Source organism: Plasmodium berghei (genome assembly GCF_900002375.2).
Source record: "Plasmodium berghei ANKA genome assembly, chromosome: 14".
Taxonomy (NCBI): domain Eukaryota; phylum Apicomplexa; class Aconoidasida; order Haemosporida; family Plasmodiidae; genus Plasmodium; species Plasmodium berghei.
In genome coordinates, this window is record NC_036172.2 from 1,558,409 (window position 1) to 1,582,493 (window position 24,085).

Here is a 24,085-nt window from a genome sequence, read left to right on the forward strand (position 1 = left end):
TTTTTTTTGAATATTTATGTCACAATATAATTATATATATAGGCATGTATCAATAAATGTTATCTTCACTTTATTCTAATATACATTATCTTGGCATTTTGATCATTTGTTCGTTATTTTTTTATTTTAGAAAAATATATTTTGTAAAAAAGTAATAATGCATTTTTTTTTTGTGTGGTACTCTTTTATTATATTGTAAATATAAATATGTATAATAAATTATATACACATGAATAATTTTTTGTATATTACTATTCCCCAATCATGAATTTCCTATGTCAATAAGCTATGAAACTTATTTTTTCACATTTTAACTTTCTTATTTTTGGAATATTTATTTTTTTACACTAATAAAAAATATTTAAAAAAATATATATGCATATAAAATATGGTACAAAAAATAATTACCCTACATATATACAATTTTTTTTTTTCAAAAATTTTGCTACTTTTGTATTAATTTTTGTAAAATTGTATTATTAAAAAGTATAAATTCAAAAAAAATATATAAAAAATTAAATATATTAAAACTCATCTATGTTTGTATTATAAACTTATCGAATTAATAAATTTGATCATTGATAAAATATACCATCCCCATATGTTAGTATTCTTATCTTTCCCCCCTTTATAATATCATGTACAATTTTATATATACATTATAATTACATTAAATATGTTAATTTGAAAAGTGTCCAATCATTAATAAGTATATATAGTACTATGCATATAGAAGAAAACGAGCAGGGATTATTTTACTAGCCATATTATTTGCCTGTTTTACAGGTATAGCAATATATGATAATGTTATTTCACACTTCATATAATTACAGAAATAAACATAAATTTGGAAAAGTATCCCAACCAATTCACTATAATAATATTTAGTATATAATATAAAGCCGTATCTATTGCAGCAAAAATATAATTAATTTATTTTCGATAATATAAGCACAGAAAGCATAAATCTAAATAGCTAGCCAAATCCAAGATACAAAAGTGATATATATATGCGCTTGTAACGAATAAAAATTATTTTTTTTTATTTTATAAAAATGTAACTAACATAATACCTGCACATGTGTGCGTGGTGTATATGCATGGAATAACAATCATATTGTATAAAAAAAACAAAAATATAATGAATTTTAAATAAGGAAATATGCTTCAAAGAAAGATAAATTTATGCCTTTGGCATAGATATAGAATAAGATATTGTCAAAATGAAAAAAATAAAATAATAGTAAGTGTAATGAGGAAAAAGACACAAGAATTTTGCTCAAATAATACAAGATACAGAAAAATTACAGTTATACCATTTGATAATAAAGAAGTGTCGTTAAATTTAGAATATAAAAATATTCCTTTTGATATTGATGAATTAAATAAAAAAAGTAAGAATGAAATATTAAACATTTATAAAATTATAAGAAATAAAAATGAATTAAATAAATTACCAAGTGATTTTTTAGATAACTTATTTGAATGCACAAAAAAATATATTCGTTGCTTATTACCTTATGAAATAATAAAAATATATAAAACATTAAATATAATAAAAAAAAATAATAAAGATTTAAATTTATTATTACATCAACATATAAAAAGAATATATCAAAATTTTGATGTTATAAGTATCAGTAAATTATTTCAAATATATACCTTTTCAAAATCAAAACCAATATATATAATAAAAAAATTATCTGAAATATTTTTAAATAATTTAAAAAATTGTAACAAACCTTGGTGTTTTAGAGAAGTTATATCTATATATTCATATTTTAAAATAAATTCAAAAGATCATATAGATCATATATTTAAAAAATGTATGCCTATAATAGCAAAAAATATAATGATGTATACACCAAAAGACGCTACTATTATTTTCTACAGTTTTGTAAAAATGAATAAATATGATAAAATTTTATATCATGCTATAACAAAAAATGTAATTTTAAAAATTCATTTATATGAATTTAATCACCTTTCAATTATATTAAATTCTTTTGCTAAAATAGGAGAAAAAAATAATAAACTATGTGAGGCCATATGTAATCAAATCAAAAATAAAATAAAAATACCGAAAACCAATACAGATCTAGAAACAAACTGCTTAATAGATTCTTCAAATTTGAACTCAAATAATATCGAACATAATGACACGAATAAAAATCATTTTTCTAATTTTGGAACCCCAAAATTAACTGAAATAAAAATGAATGATAGCCCAAACTATGACGAAGTAATAATAGAATTAAATAAAAGCGAAACAGAATATAAACAAATAAAAAAATATGAAAATAAAAATAATTTATTAAAAGATAAAATTCTTAAACCAAAAGATGTTTCTGTTATATTAAATGCTTTGATAAAACTAGAATATTATAATAATGAAACATTTATTTGTTTAATTCCATTTATAATAAATAATATTTGTAAATTTTCTCCACAATCATTAAGCAACTTGGCTCATGCTTATTCACAAATACACATTGATAATACATTGTTATTTGATAAAATTGCAAATGAGTCAATAATGAAAATACATAAATTTAAAAATAAAGAATTAAGTAATTTAGCTAACTCTTTTGTACGATTAAATATAAAAAATAAAACATTGTTTACTTATATAATAGATGAATTTTTATATAGATCTACTATTGGTTCTAAATTCCAAAATTATAAATTTGATATTTTGTCATTACAACAATTTGCTTACTCTTTTAGTAAAGTTGGGTTAAAGGACGAAAAAGTATATAACATTTTATACAACACTTTAATTAAAAAAATTCATGAAATAAAAAAAATGAAAAAAAAAATAATAATAAATGGAAAAAATTTGTTGTTAGAAAATCATAATAACCAAGCAAACTCTTGTTCAGACATTGTGATAAATAAAAATATAAATTCTTTATTATTTAGAAAAGATGAAATGTTAGAAAAAAATAATTTCGATTTTTTTTTCATTTCAACATTTGTCAATTCTTATAGTAGAGCAAAAATAAACCATAAAAATTTCGCGCACTTTATTAGCTACATAATTAGAAAAAAGAAACAAAATAATAATGAAATATTATCAAACCAATCATTAAGTAGTTTGATTTATGGTTTAACCAAATTAAAAATTAAAGATAAAAAAATTTATCAATTATTACTAAAAGAATGCAATGAAAAAATCGATTCGTTACAACCATTTCAAATAGCATTAATATTATATTCATTTAGTAAATTAAAAATATATTCTTATAAATATGTTAAAAAATCTATACAAATATTAAGTATGAATATACACAATTTGAATTTAAACGATTTATCTTTAGTGTGTTACTCATTATCAAACTTTTTATACAGAGATATAATATTTTTATATAAAGTTCAAAAAATATTATCTTTAAATAATTACGAATTTAATAAAACTAATGTTTGTCAACTTTTTAATTCATATACAAAATTATGTTTTTATTATAAGCCATTTTATGATTTTATATTCCAAAAAATATTTACATTTATGCATGAATTTGATGAAAAAGAATTAACTAATCTTGTCTTTTCATTTATTTATTATTTCCATATTGTTATATTACAAAATTATGCCAATTTAGAAAAAAATAATAAACCCTCTGACATTGATCCTAATATCAGTAACCTTATGAATGGTGTGAAATATTTTATTGAAAGCGAAGAAAATCAGAATAATGAAGAAATAAAAATAAAACCGAATACAAACAATAATAATTCTAGCATTAGTAGGGAAATATGCAGTGATCTAAATAATAAAAAAAAAAAAATTGACGAAAAAAATAAGAAAGGTAATATTGTTAACAATAATAATGATAAAACTTGTTATTCTTTGAAAGAAAATACGTCTAATTTAATTCTAAAAAATAGAGAAGAATTTTTTAAAAATGAATTAAATATATTTTTTAATTTAATTTTTATTTTAAATGAAAAATATAGACAAAAATTATCACTAATTAGTATATATCAATTGCAAATAGTAGATTTATATTTACGCGCATTTTTTACAAACTATTTTTCATTCCCAAATTATTTAAAAAGTTTTTTTTTCAAATGTAGAAATGTGAAACTTAAAATTGATGATTATGTTTTATTATCCTCAAAAATGCATCGAAACATTTCTCGATATCTTAATGCAGTTGGGGTTAAACACAAAAGTGAAGTTATTTTTGGCCCATATCAGTTAGACATTGTTGTAGATTTTTTGAAAAATGATATAAAAAATAAATTTAATTTAAATTTTAACAATGAAATAAATGAAACAAATCATAATAATTATAATGTAATATATAAACGGAAGGGTTTAGAAAATGAAGAAGTTGTAAAAAAAGAAGATAAAGAAAAATACAATATAATAGAAAAGTTACTAACAAAAAATATTGTCATAGAAGTAGATGGAATATCCCATTTTTATAAAGAAAGTTATAGTAGAACATTAAATTCAATAATAAAAAATTATATTTTAAAAAAATTTGGATGGAATATAATACATATACCATATCAAGAATGGAATCAATGTTATAATTTTAAAACCAAAATATTATATGCTATTCATATTTTTAAGAAAATTATTCATATTAATCGGGATACTATATCTCCAAAAGATTTTATATATTTTATGAATAATGAAAACTCATTTAATCAACGAAATATCAATAATAATAACACTTCTGCAAGTACCTCTCATATAAATAATATGAATGACAATTTTATGAATTATGATATGGTCATTAATAATACTGATAAAAATGGAGAAGACGAAAAAAATCAACATCATGGAAATAATAACGATATAAATACAAAAATCCAACAAAAGGATGAAAAAAATATTCCAGATTTTTATACAATAGATGAAGAAACAATTTTCCTTAATCAGCTAAAATGTCGAAATAAGTTTCAAAAAAATATAATGAAAAAACTCAGGCAAAATGGGAAAATTAAATATGATTTTAATATTGTCTGCAAGAATAATAAAACTGAAGAATGTATCGAATTATCTGATCAAAATTCTAAAACAGATATCGAAACATGAAAAATTGTATCTAAATTTTTGTGCCCATTTTTCATTCTCATTATATTTTGTTTTTTCGTAATCCATTGTGCTTATGCTACTATGTTTGTCGTGTCTGTTTGTTTTTTATTTTTTATTTTTTATTTTTTTTGTAATCTGTAATAACACGCATATATTATTACTCCCCTTATATTTCATTCATCAACCTGCTAATGAGCATAATTTTTTTTCAACATTTGAAAAAATCTTAATATAAACTGAATACCGTTTGAGATAGGAATATATATATATATAATGATGTAAGTGCATGCGTTTCAAATAACCTGCAATGTCATATCGTTCTTTTTATGAATTCTAAAAAAAGATGTGCCTTTCCTTATAGAAATTTATAATATTTGGTGTAGTTAAAGACAAAATTATTTTATGTTAACATGAAAAATTGGTAAAAGATAATGTCGAACACACGCATATATATATGCATGTAACATTATTAACAAAATGTAAAAAAAAGCATAGAGAACAATTTCCAAAACTTATATTTAGCAAAAATTTACGAGTGCTATAGTAATAATGAAATGGTTCTTAACTCAAAAAAAAAAATATAATTTTAGTAATATATTTTCATTCAACTAAAAGATAAGATATAAATTATGCTTATTGAAACGCATTAAAAAGCGAAGATATCCATGAATTTATTGATGAAAAGATATTAGTCAATTTCTTTTTATATATAAGTTTTTTTATTTTTGCCTTTTCTATCCCTTTTAAGTATTTTTTTTAGTATTCCCCAATCTTAGGAGCTAAGAAAAAGGTCAAATGTGAATTGTCAGGTAATTCTGTTAATTGCTGTTTGAAATTAAATTTGATAGACACTGGAATATTTGGAGAAAGAGAAATTAAAACTTCATCCGATAAAGCTGAAGCTCGTGAAAACATAACCAAATATCGTGTTGCAAATTCTTGTGAAACATATTTTGAGCATGTAATAGATACATCGGGCATATCATTTGTAAATTGCTTTGTTACTTTTATATCTGAGCCTGTTGTGCTTAAAATCATAGTATCTTTTTTCATCGATATAGATACATTATCCCCAATAGAATTTAAATATTTTGTAAATTCTTGAAATTTCTTAGATTTCATTGTACATTGACAATGATATTCAGATTGAGGTATTTCCAAATGTTCCTTTTGTGTGTTAATTAATTTAACTTGAATTTCTAACGAGTCTTCTGTACTAGATTGTTCTTCTTCATCTATAATTCCTATATTTAAAACTGCATCATTTTCATTATCCTCCTTAAACAAAAAAACGGTAGACTTTTCTTTTATCACAGATAATATTTTCAGCATGAAATTTATACTTATCCCTAAAACACATTTTTTATCACATCTAAAAAAAAAAATTGTGAATTTAGCCAAAATAATAAAGTGAATTAATATACAATTTTATGGAGAAATAATTATTTTCAGTGTAAAAAATTATAAAATATATAGAACCTGTAATGTTGAAAAAAATCGGACATTATATTCAAATCAACTAAGGATACATGGCTGCAATCCATCGATTGCATTTTAATTCCATTTTCATCACATTCTAAATTTACTTCTGTACATATATCTTTCAACGTTTCGAATAACTTTTTAAAAAATTGACCATCTATTCTGCATTCAAACATTTTGCCTTATATTTTTTTCTAGTCTATATATTTTTCCTCTTGGATGGGAAAATATTATATGGTATGCTATATTTTTTATTTGTTTTCTTATTTATCACTTTTTAAAATTATTTATTTCAAAATGTGTACCTTTTTAATAAAAGTGAAAAAAATAGATAACTTAAAATTTTCATAAGTTTATCCTTGGAATTATATTAGTGTGCTTGCACATAAATTTATAACACGTTCATAAATGTGTGAATGGCAATTTATGTAAATTAATGTTTTATTGTATAGAGAAAAAACGAATGAAAATAAAAAAATATATAATTTCCCTAGTTAAAAAAACATAATTAAAAGCAAAAAATATATTTTAATTATTTATTAAATGATAAAAAGATATTTAAAAAATCAAAATTAAGAAAAATTAAGCCATTGGATGTATTTAAAAAATTATACATATATAATATATATATACATTGCATACACATGCATTTATATATGTGTATATTTTGCATTTTATAAAATTTTAGAAGAATTTTTTTCATTGTAGAATTAAATCATTTTTAAATATCATTAAACTCTCAAAAAATATGTATAAATTTTATAAAACATTCTTTTATTATTTATGATTGTACAATATAACAACCTAATTTCCTAAATAATATTTATCGTAAATAATAGTCATAAATATCGTTAAAATATTCTTAAAAAATTGTCTACGTTGCATTGGAAAATTTCTTTTTTTTTTAATTTTTAATTTTTTTAATATTGAAAATAAGAAGAGTAAAAGGAATTGTGAGGAAATAAAACTAGCACATTTAGCTGCGCATTTTTAATGGACAAATAAAAAGCTATTTTGAATATGTCAAATTAAATGTACCAAATTAAACCTTGTTTATTCCCTACTGCTAATATAAAATTCTTATTCTCATATAACACAAAATGAAAAGGCACGAAAAATATCAAAATAATAATCCTTAAAAAAAAAAATAATATGCATGTTATACTACTCGGCATATTAAGGTCCGTGTATATAAGACGCAAGAATATACGAATATACAATTTTTTGTGTTTTTTTCGAATTTAATAAAATACAAATATAAGGTGTAATATAATATTTGCCCAATTCGAAAAAAATAGATTTCCTAATAATATGAACTATATATTCACTTAGTTATTAATGCATAAAAATAGAGTATTTTTTTGTTTTTATGAATGTTTTAATTTCTTTTCTTTTCATTTTAACTAATCTTCTAATAAATTCATGATAAAAAAAAGACGGCAAATAAATTTATAAAAAGTCTTAAAATAACAAAATGAAACTATTCCATCGTAATTTTCCGAGACTATGCATATTCCACATAGGACAAAAAAGTTTATTCATGAACCATCACAACAAACATAAATGTTATTAAAATTGTATGTAATTTCAAACGCACCAAATAATAAGTTCTTTAATACATTTAAGCTGAATATTTAAGAAGGAATTAAGCAAAAATATTGTATTCTATAATAAACCATATTTATATGATAAAATAAAAAATATATGTCCCCATTAATAATATCCACTTTTGCTATTGCATATGCATATATGCATTTTTTTTATATAACTAATAGGAATAAAAAGAAAAAGAAAATTTTTATACTATTTGGATTATATAAAGAATATGAGGAGGTATAGTATATAAAATTTCATACAACACATATATATTTATTTGGGGATTTAGATAAATGATATGCTAAAGGAATATTTAAAGTGATTATTCGTATAAACAAATCACAATTTTTAAGCATTTTAAAAATAAATCATGAAAAAATTATTTTTTGTAACCTATAAATTGATATAATTTAACTATAAAATAAATTTACTTTTTTCTTGTTAAAAATAATATTATTACAACATCACTATTAATATCTTTGTAATACATAACTTTGTATATTATATGTATATGTTTATAAAACTAAAGGGGCAAAGAAGATTTTCATATAATTTTTTTTGTAAAATATTTGAAAAAAAAAGTTGTACTATGCAATTTGTTTAATGCTATTTTGGAATTTTTTTTTAATGTACATTATAGTATACTAATGGTATACAAATTCGTATGGGATAAAAAAAAAATATATTTTTTTTATAAGGAAATAATTTAAAATCGAAAAAAAAATATATAATATATATTTATGTACATGTAACTCTATAAGTTTATTTTTTAAATACCAATTAAGATATTTATTACTAAAGTAATAATATCAATAAGGAGACGAAAAACAGGAAATTGAAGATTGAAAATATATTACTAATACTACATCAAATTTGTTCCTTCATTTGGTTTTTCTCACAATTTGCGTATTTGTAAACGAAAAAAAAAATATATATATATTTATTTATTTATATATGCATATTAAAAAATAAAAACGATTTGAAAAGGTGAAAATCATATTCTTATATTTACCCTGAACAAATATGCCGTATATTATATGCATGTTCAAAATAGAGGATAACTATTAATATTATACTAAAATGAAGAAGTTTAATAAGAGGAAAAACAATATTGGGAAAAAGGGAAATTATAATAACAGAAATAAAAATAAAAGGGTAGATGATTCAGAGATCGAATCAGATGATATATTGTCATCAAATTTGTCTGAAGAAGATAATAATGTTTTAAGTAAAAAAACAAAATTTAATGATGAAATAATTGAGAGTGATGAAAATGATAATAAAAACAACTCGGATGAAGAAGACGATTATGATGGATTTAATAATCCAGAGGAAAGGAAAATGTATTTAGCTAAAAAATATCTCAAGGATATGGGAATTGAAAGCAGTGAAGAAGATGAAAGTGTTGGTGAATCAGAAAATAGTGACAATGAGGAAGATAAAAAAAAAAAATTAAGTTCCGATTTTTCATCTGATGATAGTAATAGTGAGAAAAAAGAAAAAATAAAAAAAATGTTGATGGAAAAAGAAAGTTCTAAAAATAGGAAAACTCTTTTAAATTTAAGGGATAAAATAAGAATATTCTATGATGAAGAATTATCGAATAATTTATTAAATAGTAATGATAAAAGAAATAAACAAAATATAACTAATTTATCAAAAAAGGTAAAAAATGATGATAATGTTTTGTTTTTTAATGGACACAAAAAAAGTGTTACTACAGTTGCTTGCCCAGATTATAATTTATCCTTTTTCGATCACTATAATTATAAAATCCCAAATAACAATTATGATAAATATAAAGACAATAATAATTATTCTACATATAACAATGAAAAGTTAAACAAATATAATGACCATATTAATAGTGATGATGAAAATGAATCCTTTCCACATTCAAACAATAAAAATAGTGAAAATTTTAAAAATATATCTGACAAAATTATGTATCCTAAATTTTTTGAAAATACTTCAATTAATACAATATATACAGGGGGAAAGGATGCTTGTATTATTGAATGGGATTTATCTCGGCAAGAAAAGGTTCATATTTATAAAGGGAATCCAGATTCTTTTAAAGATTTTGGGGATCAAAGTGGGATTTGCCATTTTAAAAGTATAATGGATATTTATTGTAATAAATATAATTCATTTTTTATGTCAGTTGGATGTGATAATTTAATAAATGTATGGGATAATAGAACAAAAAAAACTTGCATGAACTCAGTTATAGGTCATAAAAATATCATAAGCTCAATAGTTGGATGTAATGATGATACCGAGGAACTAAACATGGAGCATAATTTTTTTACTTCATCATATGATAAAACAATTAAATTGTGGGATTTAAGATTTTTTAATAAATGTATAAATACATACTTAGGTCACACAAATAATATTCTTACAATGAATTCATTAAACCAAAATAAATTATTAACAAGTTCTAGTGATTATACTATACGTTTTTGGAATACAAAAAATGATAATCATATATTATTTAATATAAATTATGAAATTATTGAATCATGTTGTACTCTTAATAATAAAATATTTATAGCAGGAACATTCTCAGGATCCCTTTATATTTTTACTTCATCTTATAAAAAACCAATTTGCACACACAAAAATGCACACAATTCTTATCCCATAACAGCACTTATAAGTATTCCATTTACAAATGTATTTATTTCTGGATCTTATGATGGATATGTTAATTTTTGGGAATATAAAAGTACTAGTAAAATATCTGCAAATATTCACAAAATTATGACTGTACAGATAAATGGAACAATAAATAAATTTTCTTTTGCACACAATTATAAATATTTATTTGCGGCTATTGGTAATGAAATGAAACATGGTAGATGGACACGAACGAACAATAAAAATGGGCTTGTTGTAATACCAATTCAATTTTTGTCATAAATATTTGTTCCAAAAAAAAAAAAGATCTATTATATATATCCCAATAAATAATGTGGCTAGTTAGCACACACAATTTCGTACATATATATATGCAACATAATGAAATTTTTCATATTCAATTCAAAATAATTCATTTGCGTTAAAGTTGTAAAATTTGTATATGAAAATACTTTTTCAATTTCTTTAAATTTTAACAAATATAATACAATTTATATATATTTTTTAACTCCATATTTATCAATTATTAGTACTTTATATTTTTTTGTTATTTTCATGTTTAATCTTATATTTTTAAATAACCAATTTAGTTGTCTAATCACATATACACTTTTTTTAAAATTAACAAAATAATATAAATTATATTATTATTTTAGTTTTTATTAAAATATATAGTTTTCATATCATATATTTTTACCACATATTCCATATTGTTAAGGTAACAATATACTATTATATTAATTAAAGATTTTACATTAATAAATAGTTATTCCTCATTTTTTAGTAGACAAATAAGTATATACAATTGCATTAAGATATCATTGTGATTTATTTCTTTTTAAGAGATATTCCTTACTGTACCATTTTTTAAAAAATATATAATTTCCTCCTAGCTCTTTGCATTTATCTTTAATATGTGTATATTTTTTTGACTGCTTTTGATTAATTTATCTTCTTAGTAGACAATCATGAAAAATAAAAAAGTATAAATTCAGTGTGTAGAGAGTCACTACATATATGCTAAAAATATCAAATACATGAACACGATTTTTTTTTTTTTCATGTCTATATTTTTATTAACAAATTTAATCATATGTAAGCAGTTTCATTTATTATAAAATATTATATTTTTTCGTTGAATGGAAAAATAGTTAAGCAAAAAAAGTGATATATTATTAAGGTGAAAATTATTATTCTCATAATTTCTTACATTGTAAATTACACATTATATTTATTTCCTATTATATATAAAATATCCATTTTTGTATATGAATAAAATTATTAAATAAGCTAGAATTTAATTAATGCATATTTAATAATCATGGTTTTATTCCTTAACTATCCTTTTCATTAAACATTTTTAAATGTATTATTATTATTAGTTTTTTTTAATTAATTCTAGCTAAATATTTTTTATAGCTTTATGGCAATAAGGGGGGAGAAAATGTAAAAAATATTTCCTTTAACCTCTTTGTTTTTCAGCTAATAAAAAGGTTATGTTTTATGATTATTGTATCATTATTTTTAATTTATTATTTTTTTCGTGTGCATTTTAGTTTAAAATGCATATATTTCAAAAGAACAATAGCATATACTATTGTTTATTTTGTATAATATGAAATAAATTATTAAAATATAGAATATTTTACCTTTCCTGAACGACTTAGAGTTTCATTTGTTCCCCACTTTACTCGTTTGGTCTTTCGTTTTTTTTTTAATAATATATAACTTTTTAAGATGAATGCTTTCATAACAATACCATATTAATATTATTACAAATAATTATATTTCTCAAAAAAACAAAAGTATATCATATGTAAATATACAATATTTTACTTGTATTAATTAAGTTGTTGACCTATTTATTCATTTATATAATATTTAAATAGAACAAAAATAAAATATAAAACAAAAAATATTATAAAATGAGTAAAAAATATGTATATTGGGAAAAGCAGGGTAATGATCGTATGTGTGGTCTTCACTGCATAAATAGTATCCTTCAGGTAATTAAAAAAATAATAAAATTATAATTGAATTTTATGAAATACATTGAAGTAAAGCCTTATATAACTTCATACTAAAATGCAATATGGGAAAGGAAATATTTAGTTATCATCATACCACATGTATCCCCATATATTATTTAATTTGTTATATTCTACAGCATATTAAGATTGCTCTAAATATGTAGTTTTTTACTATTGTATGTTTTATAGCTTGTTAATAAGCATTTTATAATTATTTATTGTTTGTATTCTTATAACATTTCAGGGGCCTTATTATAGCGAAGACGTTCTGGCAAAAATAGGAAAAGAACTTGATGAAAAAGAGAAAGAATTTTTAAAAGTATCTTCTAACGAGTTAATAAGAACAAATTCATCAAATGTTTTGGATGATGGTTTTATAAATATTTCTGTGTTGATTGAAAGCTTAAGACGAAAAAATATTTTATTAAAAAATGCTTTTGAAGAAGATTTAACAAAAATAATATCAAGTGGCTATCAAGATATTGGCTATATATGTAATTTAGAACAACATTGGTTTAGTGTACGTAAAATTCATAATACTTGGTATGTATTAGATAGCTTAAAAAGTGCACCATTATTTATTAAAGATATAAATTTAAAATGTTATTTTAATGACATTTTTAAAAAATATCATATATTTTCTGTACAAAATATGAACCCATATATTTCTTTACCAAAGCCTGATATAAATTTTGAACCTAAAAATCCCAATCAATTTTATATACCAACAAATCATATTTCTGAAATATCATCTGTGTCTAATGGTTTTATATTGGAAGATAAATATAATATGAACAAATCAGAAAATAGTAGTCTCCTTTCAAGTTTTAATAAGCCTCAAAATTTTCAATGGCCAAAAAATGGGGGAAGAAAATTAAATGACGATATAAATAATATTAGCTCAAATAATATGGATGATGATGGCGATGACGATTTTAAAACTGCTTTGAGATTATCAATGGAAGAATATATTAAGGTTCTACAAAAGAAAGGAAAATTTTCCACTTAATGCTCCTATATATTTACCCTTAATGATATAATTTTTTTATCCAAATTACCAAATATATATGCATGTTCATAATATCTTCACTATAATCATGTTGCAATTTTTTATTTTTATAGAATCTACCACCTCCGAAAAGCGAAGAATTAATTAATGAAGATTTCATAAATGTTATGATCAAATTACCAAACAAAAAAATCCAAAGAAAATTTGGCGTATCAAAAACTTTAGCGGTATATTTAAAAAAAATTCTTTATTTTGTCTAAGAATTACTTGACTGTGTTTATATAATTATATTCGTTTTTGATATGTTCCATATATATATGTATTCCATTTTTATGCTTATATATAGGACATATTTTATTGGATAGAATATGAATCGGTAAATAATCAGCAGATAGACTCATCACTAATTTTTAAAAACTGCTATTATCTTTATCAATTATTCCCAAGGTATAAATCCATGGGTATATGAAATAAACAAATTTGTTTGGCTATGTTTATTGGTTTGTAAACAGACGCTACATATTATCCATTTATATTTTATTATAATTAATAGGAGAAAGTTTTGCAAGTATCAAAATGGATCTATCGAATTACAAGTTGGCAACAAGGTAAATTGAATTTTCCATTTATACTCCCATATATATATCTATATATTTTGTTGATATTTTTATTTTTCTGTTTCCATTTTTTTATCATGATTTTTTTTTTTAATATAGGTTGAATTGGTTCATGACAAAAGTTTGAAGGATATGAAATTCGAAAAAGAAGAAACATTTATGATGCAATAAAATTGGTTCCAAATAAATATGTAATTTATTTTCTTATAATCTTGATTGTTTTTTAACCTTTAAGCAATTGAAAAATAAATAGAATAATAAATGTGGACAGCAACAAAGGATATACATTGTGAAGAATAAACAAATGTATAAATTACATATGCACACATTTTAAAAGTATAAATTTATTTCCTTAATCTTAACATTCTATAATAATAATATATCTCCAAAATAATCATTTTATTTATTTACCACTATTTTATTTTTCCTTTTTTTAGTATTAATATTATGCGCTTCCTACTTTTTTTAAATGAATTTAATATTTTTGTTAAGCCTATTTATACATAAAACTAAACAAACGAAAGAAAGAAAGACATTTTTTGAGCTTTATTTCTTTATCTTATTGTGTAGTATAAATATTTGATTTTTATTCGGCTCCTTTAGTTGATGTAGATAAATTTAATGTCTATTTAATATATTCATTTTTAAATGATAAAAAATGTTATTATATATTTGTTTTATATTTTAATATTTTTTTATTAAAAAAAAAAGTAATAATACATATTTTCTTTTGAAGTTTATTTCATAAGAAATATATATTTGTTTTCGTTTCAAAAGGAAAATAGGTTTGCAAGGAAACATCCCACATGCTTTGTATTTGTAGATTTTATATAATCAGTAATAGATATCCAAAAAGGATATATTACACTTTTTTTGGATATATAAATAATTATGGTATTACTTTTAATTTTGTTTTTCAAAGATTAAGAGGGTGAAATAATAAATTATTCTTTAAATAAAAAATTATGAGAAAAGAGAATGATAATATTGATTATAAAAGGATATATAAATAAGGTTGTTAATATAAATGCCAATTATTATTGTTATTATAAAAAATATTACAAATTAAAAATACGCAAAAAATGTATTTTCGAATAAACAATATATATACGCATATATTCTTTGTAAAAAATCAAAAATATGGAAATCACTTACAGGGATATAAAGTTATAAAGTGTCAATAATATATATGTGCATGCGCGTGTATATACTTTATTTAATAAGATAATAAACTATACAACGCAAATAACACATAAAAAACAATCTTAATATATTTATTTAATTCATATGTAAAATATTAATTGCCTATAATTATACGTTCTATTTGTTTTTCATTAGTAGGTTTATGTTTTTTTTTTTTTATACCTTGACATTTTTTAATAGTTTCACCTTTTTGAGAAGCAAAATTATTTAAAGAATTTTCTTCAGGAAATTTTTTTTTTTTTTTCTTCTCAAGGGCCATATCTGGTTGATAATTATTTTCTGGATATGTAACAGTCCATTCATAAATTGGAGAAGCATTTTCAAATTCTGTATTAATTTCTTTTAAATCATTAGTTATTTTAACTGTTTCTTTGATAATATATGCAATATTTGAAATACCTATTATACCTGATATTATTAAACGGACATAATTGGTTATACTTTCTACTGTTTTTACAGCTTTCTCAATATTAGTATTAGGGTTATTAATATCATTTGAATTTTCATACTGATCGGAATCATTTATTGAATTATTATTTACATTTTTACTAGCTAATTTATTATAGATATGTATTTTATCCATTTGGGGAATTACAGTAGCACATGCTATTGACATTCCTAAATTCACAGAAAAAAGCATCCAATTTGAAGTATTAAGTTTATATGGAGTATTCCAACTTGGGCAATGTAATTTTATACTTTTGTTATCTAAACTTCTTTCGAAATTACAGTATATTCCATTTTTACTATCTTTTGCAGCCATATGGAAATGATATATTTCAGAAAAGGTTTTTATTGGGATAAACCAAAAAAACGAATTTTGTTTATTTGTTAATACATTTATTCCATCTACTATAGTTATACGAAATACTCTCCCAAATGGCTTAAGTGGATCTTTATAAACACTAATACTTACTCTAACTAGCCAAGGGCCTGGTATAAATTCGACTTCATGGTTTTGTTTTGGTACTAATACAACATTTGTGTTTTTTTTAGCACAAACTAAATAGGCTTCAGAATTTGACAAACTATTATTATTATTTTTATTGAAAAAAAAAACATTTGAACTATTTTTATATTTCTTTATAGGTAGTTTGGTTATATTACTAGAATTTGTTCCAATTTTCGGGTGAATAGATAATTCACTATATATTGCATCTTTGGTTTGTTTGAATATTCTTTCATTAGTTATTGAAACTTCAACAGCTTGGTTATCGTTGTTACATATAACATCCCCATTTTGGTCGATTCGAAAACTTAAATTATTTATGTCATGGTCTGCATCTGATAAATTTACCCAATAATTTTTGTCATATCCTTTTTTTTTTGCAATGAAATTTATAATTTTTTCCTTTGCGAGATGAAACAAAGTTGTCCCATTATTTGCTTCTCTTTGTGGTTTTGCCTTCAAGCCATTTAGAAAAATGTTTGAAAAAATTAATAAAATAATTATTTTTTTTATAAAAGCCATTTTGAAAAATAGTGTGAATAAAAATTGAACACAAAAAACATAATGATTCTATAATTGTGGATAATATTTGTAAAACTGAAATTTAGAATAATATTAATTATGTTAATATGTATATGATAATAAAATTTATAAAATATTAAATTAGGTATAAAATAAATGCAACTGTTTAATAATATTCATGAATACCCCAATATATTTATGTATTAATTATATGGGAATTTTAATTAGTAGAACATATTTTATTATTTTGTTCACTATATTAAGTGGTTTTTCGAAGGAATACGTTTTTTCTTAATCCTATTAACAATTTAATTTATTTATTAATTTTTGATAAAATCTAAAATATTAAAACCAAACGTTTTCTTCTATAATTTATGTAAATCACCCCCTCTCTAATATCCTCATCGTAATTTGATTGTTTTAGTTTGCATGAACAAAAAAAATATCATATTCTAACTGAACTTTGTTATATATTAAAGAAATAGTGTAACAATAAATGTTATAAATCTTTATTATCTTTAAAATTATAAAGCAATAAGAATAAAATATGAAACATAAATAATAATTCGAAAAATAATAAGCAATATGGATGTATTATAATTTAATAATGAAAAAGCAAAAAATGAATAACTTTTATATATAATATAAAAAATACGAAAAATTAATATTTTGAAATTCAACAGAATAAAATAACTAAAAAACGTTAAGATAAATAGAAGAAAAAATGCAGAGTAAATTAATTTAAAGTAATCCCCATTTTGAATAAACTGAAAAATTTTCTTTAATTTAAAAAAGAATATGTTAGAAAATATCATAATATATCAGATGTATATTTCCTTTTCTCATTCGGTATATACCAGTTTAGAATAATTGATAAATTTAATGCATACAATTCTTAGAATTAAATAACAAATAATATGAAAAATATATGCCATAAGTTTTAAGACTAAGGATAATTATAGTTAGTAATATTAATTGCGAACATAAAAAAACAGTGATGCTATAAAATATATTAATAATATAATAATATGTGAAATAAAGCAATACAAATAAATATTATAAAAAATATGGACATTAAAGAAAGCAGCCTTAAATGAATTAAAAAAACGAATAAAAATATTATTTATCCTATTTATTATTAAAACTATATTTTTTTCTTTGCTATTATCCACTTTTTTAATTTTTTTTTCTAAAAAAATTAGAATGTGTCCTAAAAATATATTAATGCGAAATACTAATGTATATATAACTATATAGGAAAATACTATGATTAATAATATTTTAATGTTTTTTTTTTTATTTTTTTATTATTATGCTCATTTCAAATGCAAACAAATAAGTATTTTATTACATCATTTTTATCTCTTTTTCAAGTTTACATTTTTATTAATTAAATTGTATTATTTGATTGTCATTTTTCATCGATTATTTCTTTGGTTTTTTTATAACAAAAAATTCCATCATATTTCAAAATAATAAATAAACAAACGATCAAGTAGAAAAGTATATGAAAAAATAATCTCCATTTTATATAAAAATATAAGAGAACGAATATAACATAATATGTTTACACACATTTCTATAGATTAAACATAAAAGCATAAAAATGCATATTCCTAAATTTTCCATAATAAAATAAAGCTACTCTTAATTCGCTTTTCTAAGCCCCTTCTATATTTTGTTTTTTTCATTCAAATTAATGAGCATACAATTATGCTTCTTTTAAATAATTCCTCATTATATTTACAAATTCTTCATAATTTATTCCCTTGCTTAAATTATCGGAATTGAAATGGAATTTATCTAAGCATAATGATGAACCATTTGAAGAATTATTATTGCATAAATTTAAAAATGTTTTTAAACTGTCTTTATCTATTTCTCCATTTTTTTGAATACAAGAAAATAAATCTTTAAAAAGTATATTCATATCACATTTCGCTAATTGTGTATTTATAAGAATATTCAGCATTGATGGTATTAAAATATAATCGTCAATATAATTTGAACGGTTTTCATGCATAGAGGACTTTATATTTTTTATTAATTCTTTTATATCTTGGCGCTTCATATTTTGTGAAAGAATTTTATTAAAAATTATATTAATGTCATTCTCATTTAATTCACCATCTTCTGTTTTTGTAAAATATTTTAATGCTCTAATTAGACATTGTAAATCAATTTCCATTTTTATACTCTTATTACCTTATTCAAAATCAAAATGGCAATTTGCAATTTGCGAATATTTTTTATGCATAGTTAGTGGCTAGCTGTTATTATTTTTTAGTACAAAAACGAAGAAAAGAAAATATATATATATGTTTTATTCTAAAATAATAATAAATCGTATAATATACCTTTGTTTAGGGCATTATTAAAAAAATTAATCATGTCCTTTTTTATTAATATCGTATTTTCCAAATCATATCATAGTTACAATGATACTTTTAAAATGTATTTTTCTTAATTTTACAATTACATAATATATTTTTAAATTAATATTACTAGTGTGTAATTAAATAATATAAATACCTTACTACTTTTTTTTTCAAAAATTTATACTAATTTATGCTTCATAGTTTCGGATTTCACTTTTAATTATATTTTAAAAATAAGTTAATATTAAAAGAAATATGAATGTTTCACTAATTTGTAGTCACATATAAGCATGTAATTAATTATTTTAAACGAATTATACATGTATTATAAAATATTAATTATATATTATGTATATCTTTATTTTATAAATAATGTAATTAGTAAAAAAAATTATTTAAGAGCATGAGTGTGTATGCATATACACTTCTCTGAATTTGTTTAAAAGATTAATTTTTTAAAATTAAATAAATATGCTCACATATTTAATATGATAATAAACTGGTCTATGCCTCAACAATGTGCACACAAGTATGTCTGTATGTATGTATGTATACATGCATGTATATATAATATGTGTGTGATATACAGAATTGTTTATTTTCACGTCAAGAATATTCCTTATTATTTTTTTAGTTTTTCGAGATAAAAATCTGCACTTTGAACATTTCTTTATCGTGTGCTTACAATTTCTCTGAGTTCTTTAGGAACTTGCTGATTTGTTTTATTTAACAATTTTATCAAGTCTTTTGCAAATCTTTGTTTTTGTGGAACATAATAATCATATGGGAAAAATAATATAGACTGCCCTTTATTACCTGCTCTGCCTGTACGCCCAATCCTATGAATATAATCTTCAATCGTATTTGGTATATCATAATTAATAACAATCGAAATATTTTTAATATCTAACCCCCTTGAAGCTACATCTGTTGCTACTAATATATTACATCTATCATTTTTATAATTGTTTAATATTCTATCCCTTTCTCTTTGTTGTTTATCTCCATGTATTGATAAACTATTATATTGATGATATCGTAATTCTTTACATAAATTATCACAATTTCTTTTTGTATCACAAAATATTAGAATTTTATTATTTTCATAATTATCTTTTAACCAATCCAGTAATTTTTTTTTTAAATCAATTGATGAGCTAACTATTACTTGTTGCTCTATATTTTTATTTGCTGTTAATTCACTTTTTCCGATTTGAATTTTTACTGGATCAAATGAGCAAAAGTCATACGCAAGTTTTCTGACTTGTTCAGGCCATGTTGCCGTTAAAAATAGTAATTGTTTATTTTTATTAACTTGTGTCATTATTTTTCTTAATTGTTTTTCAAATCCCATATCAAGTAATCTGTCCGCTTCATCAATAACTACATAGATACATCTTAATAAGTTTATTATTCCGTTTTCTAAATAATCGAGAAGTCGACCTGGTGTTGCAACAATTATGTCAGCTCCCTTTTTTATATTATTAATTTGGAAATATTTTGGTACACCTCCATATACTGCAACAGCTTTTAAATTTAATTCGCTCTCGAAATTTTTAATTTCATTTAATACTTGCATACACAATTCTCGTGTTGGTAACAAAATTAATCCATATGTTTTACGATTTTCACTATCATCATTTTGAAATTCTTTTTCAAAATCAGGATCATAATTATTGTCATTATTATTATTCTCAGATAATTTTTCTTCATTATTTTTTATATGTTCAACTCCATTTTCTTCCATTTCTTTTTGTTTATGTTTCAGTATATGCATAAGACATGGTAAAACAAATGCTAGTGTTTTTCCACTTCCTGTTTCAGCAACGCCTATTAAATCTTTTCCTGACAAAGCGATAGGCCATGTAATTTTTTGAATAGCTGTTGGTTCCTTAAATTTTTCATTTAAATAATTTAATATTGATTCATGAAAATCTAAATCTGAAAATTTGGTTATAAAACTATTTAATACTAAATCTTTATTTACGTATATATTATTATTTTTTAGCTCATTTTGTATTTCTTCATTTGATAATTTTTTTAACTTATTTTCATTAGCATTAAATAAGTTTTGTCTTTCGATTTTTACTTTTATTTTATTCCATTCTATGTCTTTTAAATTATCTCCTAATTTTGAATACCTATCCGAGTTGTTTAAATTTCTCGAATATTTCGAATTGTGATCGTTTCTTTTCATATAATTGTTATTATAATCGTCCATGTTGCTATCTGCATTATTATCATAATCATTTCTTAAATTATAATTAGTTTTTTTTTGATAATTCCCCCTTTCGTTTCTACTATTAATATTATTTTTATAATTAATAAATCCATTTTCACCATCCTCATTATTATTTTTCTTTTCATACCTATTAAATTTGTTATAATTTTCAAATTCGTTATCTTCAAATTTTGTATTAGCCAAATTCGAGTTTTTATTTTTATCATACTTTATATCATTATCCTCTCTGTCAAAATCATTATCTATACCATCTTTTAATTCATTTTCATTTAATATATTATAATTTAATTTTGTATCGGTACTATTTACATCATGTATTGTTTCACTTAAATGGTTAGCTGGATTATTATCATCTTTGACTTTATTTTCAGTACATATATTTTGATTTCTTATATTATTTATTACTTGTATATATCCAATTTTTAATTCTTGATGGCTAATTATACCATTCCCTATTTTATTATTTTTACAATGAATTTGTGATAACTCATTTTTTGTGTGTATCAATTTTTTTAGTAAACATAATTTATCACCTGTACGGCAATTAATTGATCTGAATTTTAATATTTTTTTCATATTTTTTTTTGTATTAATATGTGGAATAGTAACAAAACAAATAAATAGTACAACAAAACGTATTTCTTATTTAATTTTTATTTTTAATACGTTTTATATTTTTATACACAGTTATTTCTATGTAGCCTATTATTTGTATATGCATTCTTTCATATAAAACTCATTTCGTTTACAAATATTTAAAAAAAAACAAAAATAAACTTCAAATAATTATTCACAAGAAAAGTTATATCTATATTTAAGAAATAGCTAATCCTATAACATCATATGTTGAAGCTATATTTGTGAAAAAAAATTGTTACTTTAATTATCAAAAATACAAATAATATGTCATATTACCAGGGTATATGTTTTTTTATATTATATATTAGTAACAAGATTTTTACTAATTAATCTTGTATATGCTATAAATAATTTTTGTAATATATTTTTTATTCTGACAATGAATATATTCGCTAGCATGTTCATATATATACAATGCTATGTATAATTAACTCACAAAGTATTTTTATAAAATAACGTTAAAAAAAATATATACACAAAAAATAATACTTAAATATTTTAAATATAATTTTTTTTTTCTTTAAGCGTGATAACCTTTTATAGAATACATAATTTTATTACATAAATTCATACAAATATAATTAATCACATACATTTTATTTGGTTCCATAAAATGTTATTATAAATGAAGGCACCTTAAAACAAGCATACAAAATGTTATATAATTTTTTTTTTCGTTGATTTTTAGTGACATGTTTATTAAAATGTATTCGTATTTATTCATTTCTAATGTTATTTTTTATTTTATTTTCCATATTTTTTGTATTTTTTTTTTTAAATGAATTGATTATTTTTTAGTATAATAATAATGAGGCACATTCCTCAGATTTATATTCAAACCCATTGGTGAAAGTTCATGGTCCCTTTAAAATATCAGTATTGTGTATTGTATGCATAAAACTATATTAAAAAAATTGGCTATTATGTGAAAACAGGAAACTTTTATATGTTTAAATTACATTTTTTAGAGTATATATGATAAATATTTTCTATTAAACACACACCATTTTTTTATAGATATAATATTCTTTCGAGTGTTATGCATTTTTTTCTATCAACAAATTTATATACTTTTATTTCAAATGAGACAATTTAAAAAAATAAATAGGCAAATGAATAAATATGTTCATTAACTTTTTTGAGTCTATTAAGTTATGTTATTATCATTTATGATATTTTTTTCATATTTAGATACAATAATATGCCAAATGGTGTCACATTATCTCCAAAAATATACATTTAAAAAAGCGCACGTTTATATTTTCCAGTTACAATAGTTTATGTATTCATATATCACATGTTTATACACACAAGCAATTATAAAATATTGAAACATTGTGAATTTTTTATATAAATATAATATTTACTAATGTTTTGGGTTAGTATTTTTTCTTTTTGTTTTTTTTAAACATAATAAAAAATATTTACTTGTGGATTTATTAGCCGCCGTCACATTTTGAATGTACTTAAAATTTGTTTACCACATTTAAAAAAATAGCGCACAACTGAAAGTAGTTTTTATTATAAATACAAAAACATAATTATGTAAAAAAAAAATAATAAATAATATTTGAAAATTCTGTGGCTGGTAGCGTAAAAAAAAATATAAATATACAAAAATAAACATATATATAACTAAATATTTTAAAAGAAAAAAATGCATTAATTAGTAAACAGAAAAATTATATTTTCACAAATTTTTTTTTTGTATGTGTCGAATGATTT

At 21.2% G+C, this 24,085-nt stretch overlaps 7 protein-coding genes across 7 annotated transcripts; 3 read left to right on the forward strand and 4 right to left on the reverse strand.

Annotated features, from left to right (window-relative positions):
• Positions 1–1,162: 1,162 nt before the first annotated feature.
• Positions 1,163–5,050, forward strand: PBANKA_1441300 (heptatricopeptide repeat and RAP domain-containing protein, putative; the record flags this gene model as incomplete). The annotated part of the gene is made up of 1 exon (XM_034567773.1): positions 1,163–5,050. The coding sequence occupies one exon, from the start codon at positions 1,163–1,165 to the stop codon at positions 5,048–5,050; it is 3,888 nt and encodes a 1,295-aa protein (XP_034424237.1).
• Positions 5,051–5,806: 756 nt separating this feature from the next.
• On the reverse strand, positions 5,807–6,708 carry PBANKA_1441400 (proliferating cell nuclear antigen 2; the record flags this gene model as incomplete). The annotated part of the gene is made up of 2 exons (XM_034567775.1): positions 5,807–6,422; positions 6,530–6,708. 2 exons carry the CDS (start codon positions 6,706–6,708, stop codon positions 5,807–5,809), a joined length of 795 nt encoding a protein of 264 aa, XP_034424238.1.
• A 2,500-nt stretch (positions 6,709–9,208) lies between these two features.
• PBANKA_1441500 (U3 small nucleolar RNA-interacting protein 2, putative) lies at positions 9,209–11,053 on the forward strand (the record flags this gene model as incomplete). The annotated part of the gene is made up of 1 exon (XM_034567776.1): positions 9,209–11,053. The coding sequence occupies one exon, from the start codon at positions 9,209–9,211 to the stop codon at positions 11,051–11,053; it is 1,845 nt and encodes a 614-aa protein (XP_034424239.1).
• Positions 11,054–12,696: 1,643 nt separating this feature from the next.
• On the forward strand, positions 12,697–14,598 carry PBANKA_1441600 (ataxin-3, putative; the record flags this gene model as incomplete). The annotated part of the gene is made up of 6 exons (XM_034567777.1): positions 12,697–12,777; positions 13,046–13,777; positions 13,924–14,037; positions 14,157–14,257; positions 14,364–14,418; positions 14,527–14,598. The coding sequence occupies 6 exons, from the start codon at positions 12,697–12,699 to the stop codon at positions 14,596–14,598; spliced, it is 1,155 nt and encodes a 384-aa protein (XP_034424240.1).
• Positions 14,599–15,724: 1,126 nt separating this feature from the next.
• On the reverse strand, positions 15,725–17,101 carry PBANKA_1441700 (parasitophorous vacuolar protein 2; the record flags this gene model as incomplete). Its single annotated transcript, XM_034567778.1, has 1 exon — positions 15,725–17,101. One exon carries the CDS (start codon positions 17,099–17,101, stop codon positions 15,725–15,727), a length of 1,377 nt encoding a protein of 458 aa, XP_034424241.1.
• Positions 17,102–18,812: 1,711 nt separating this feature from the next.
• PBANKA_1441800 (conserved Plasmodium protein, unknown function) lies at positions 18,813–19,289 on the reverse strand (the record flags this gene model as incomplete). Its single annotated transcript, XM_034567779.1, has 1 exon — positions 18,813–19,289. One exon carries the CDS (start codon positions 19,287–19,289, stop codon positions 18,813–18,815), a length of 477 nt encoding a protein of 158 aa, XP_034424242.1.
• An 860-nt stretch (positions 19,290–20,149) lies between these two features.
• On the reverse strand, positions 20,150–22,297 carry PBANKA_1441900 (DNA helicase 60, putative; the record flags this gene model as incomplete). Its single annotated transcript, XM_034567780.1, has 1 exon — positions 20,150–22,297. The coding sequence occupies one exon, from the start codon at positions 22,295–22,297 to the stop codon at positions 20,150–20,152; it is 2,148 nt and encodes a 715-aa protein (XP_034424243.1).
• Between the last annotated feature and the right edge of the window lie 1,788 nt (positions 22,298–24,085).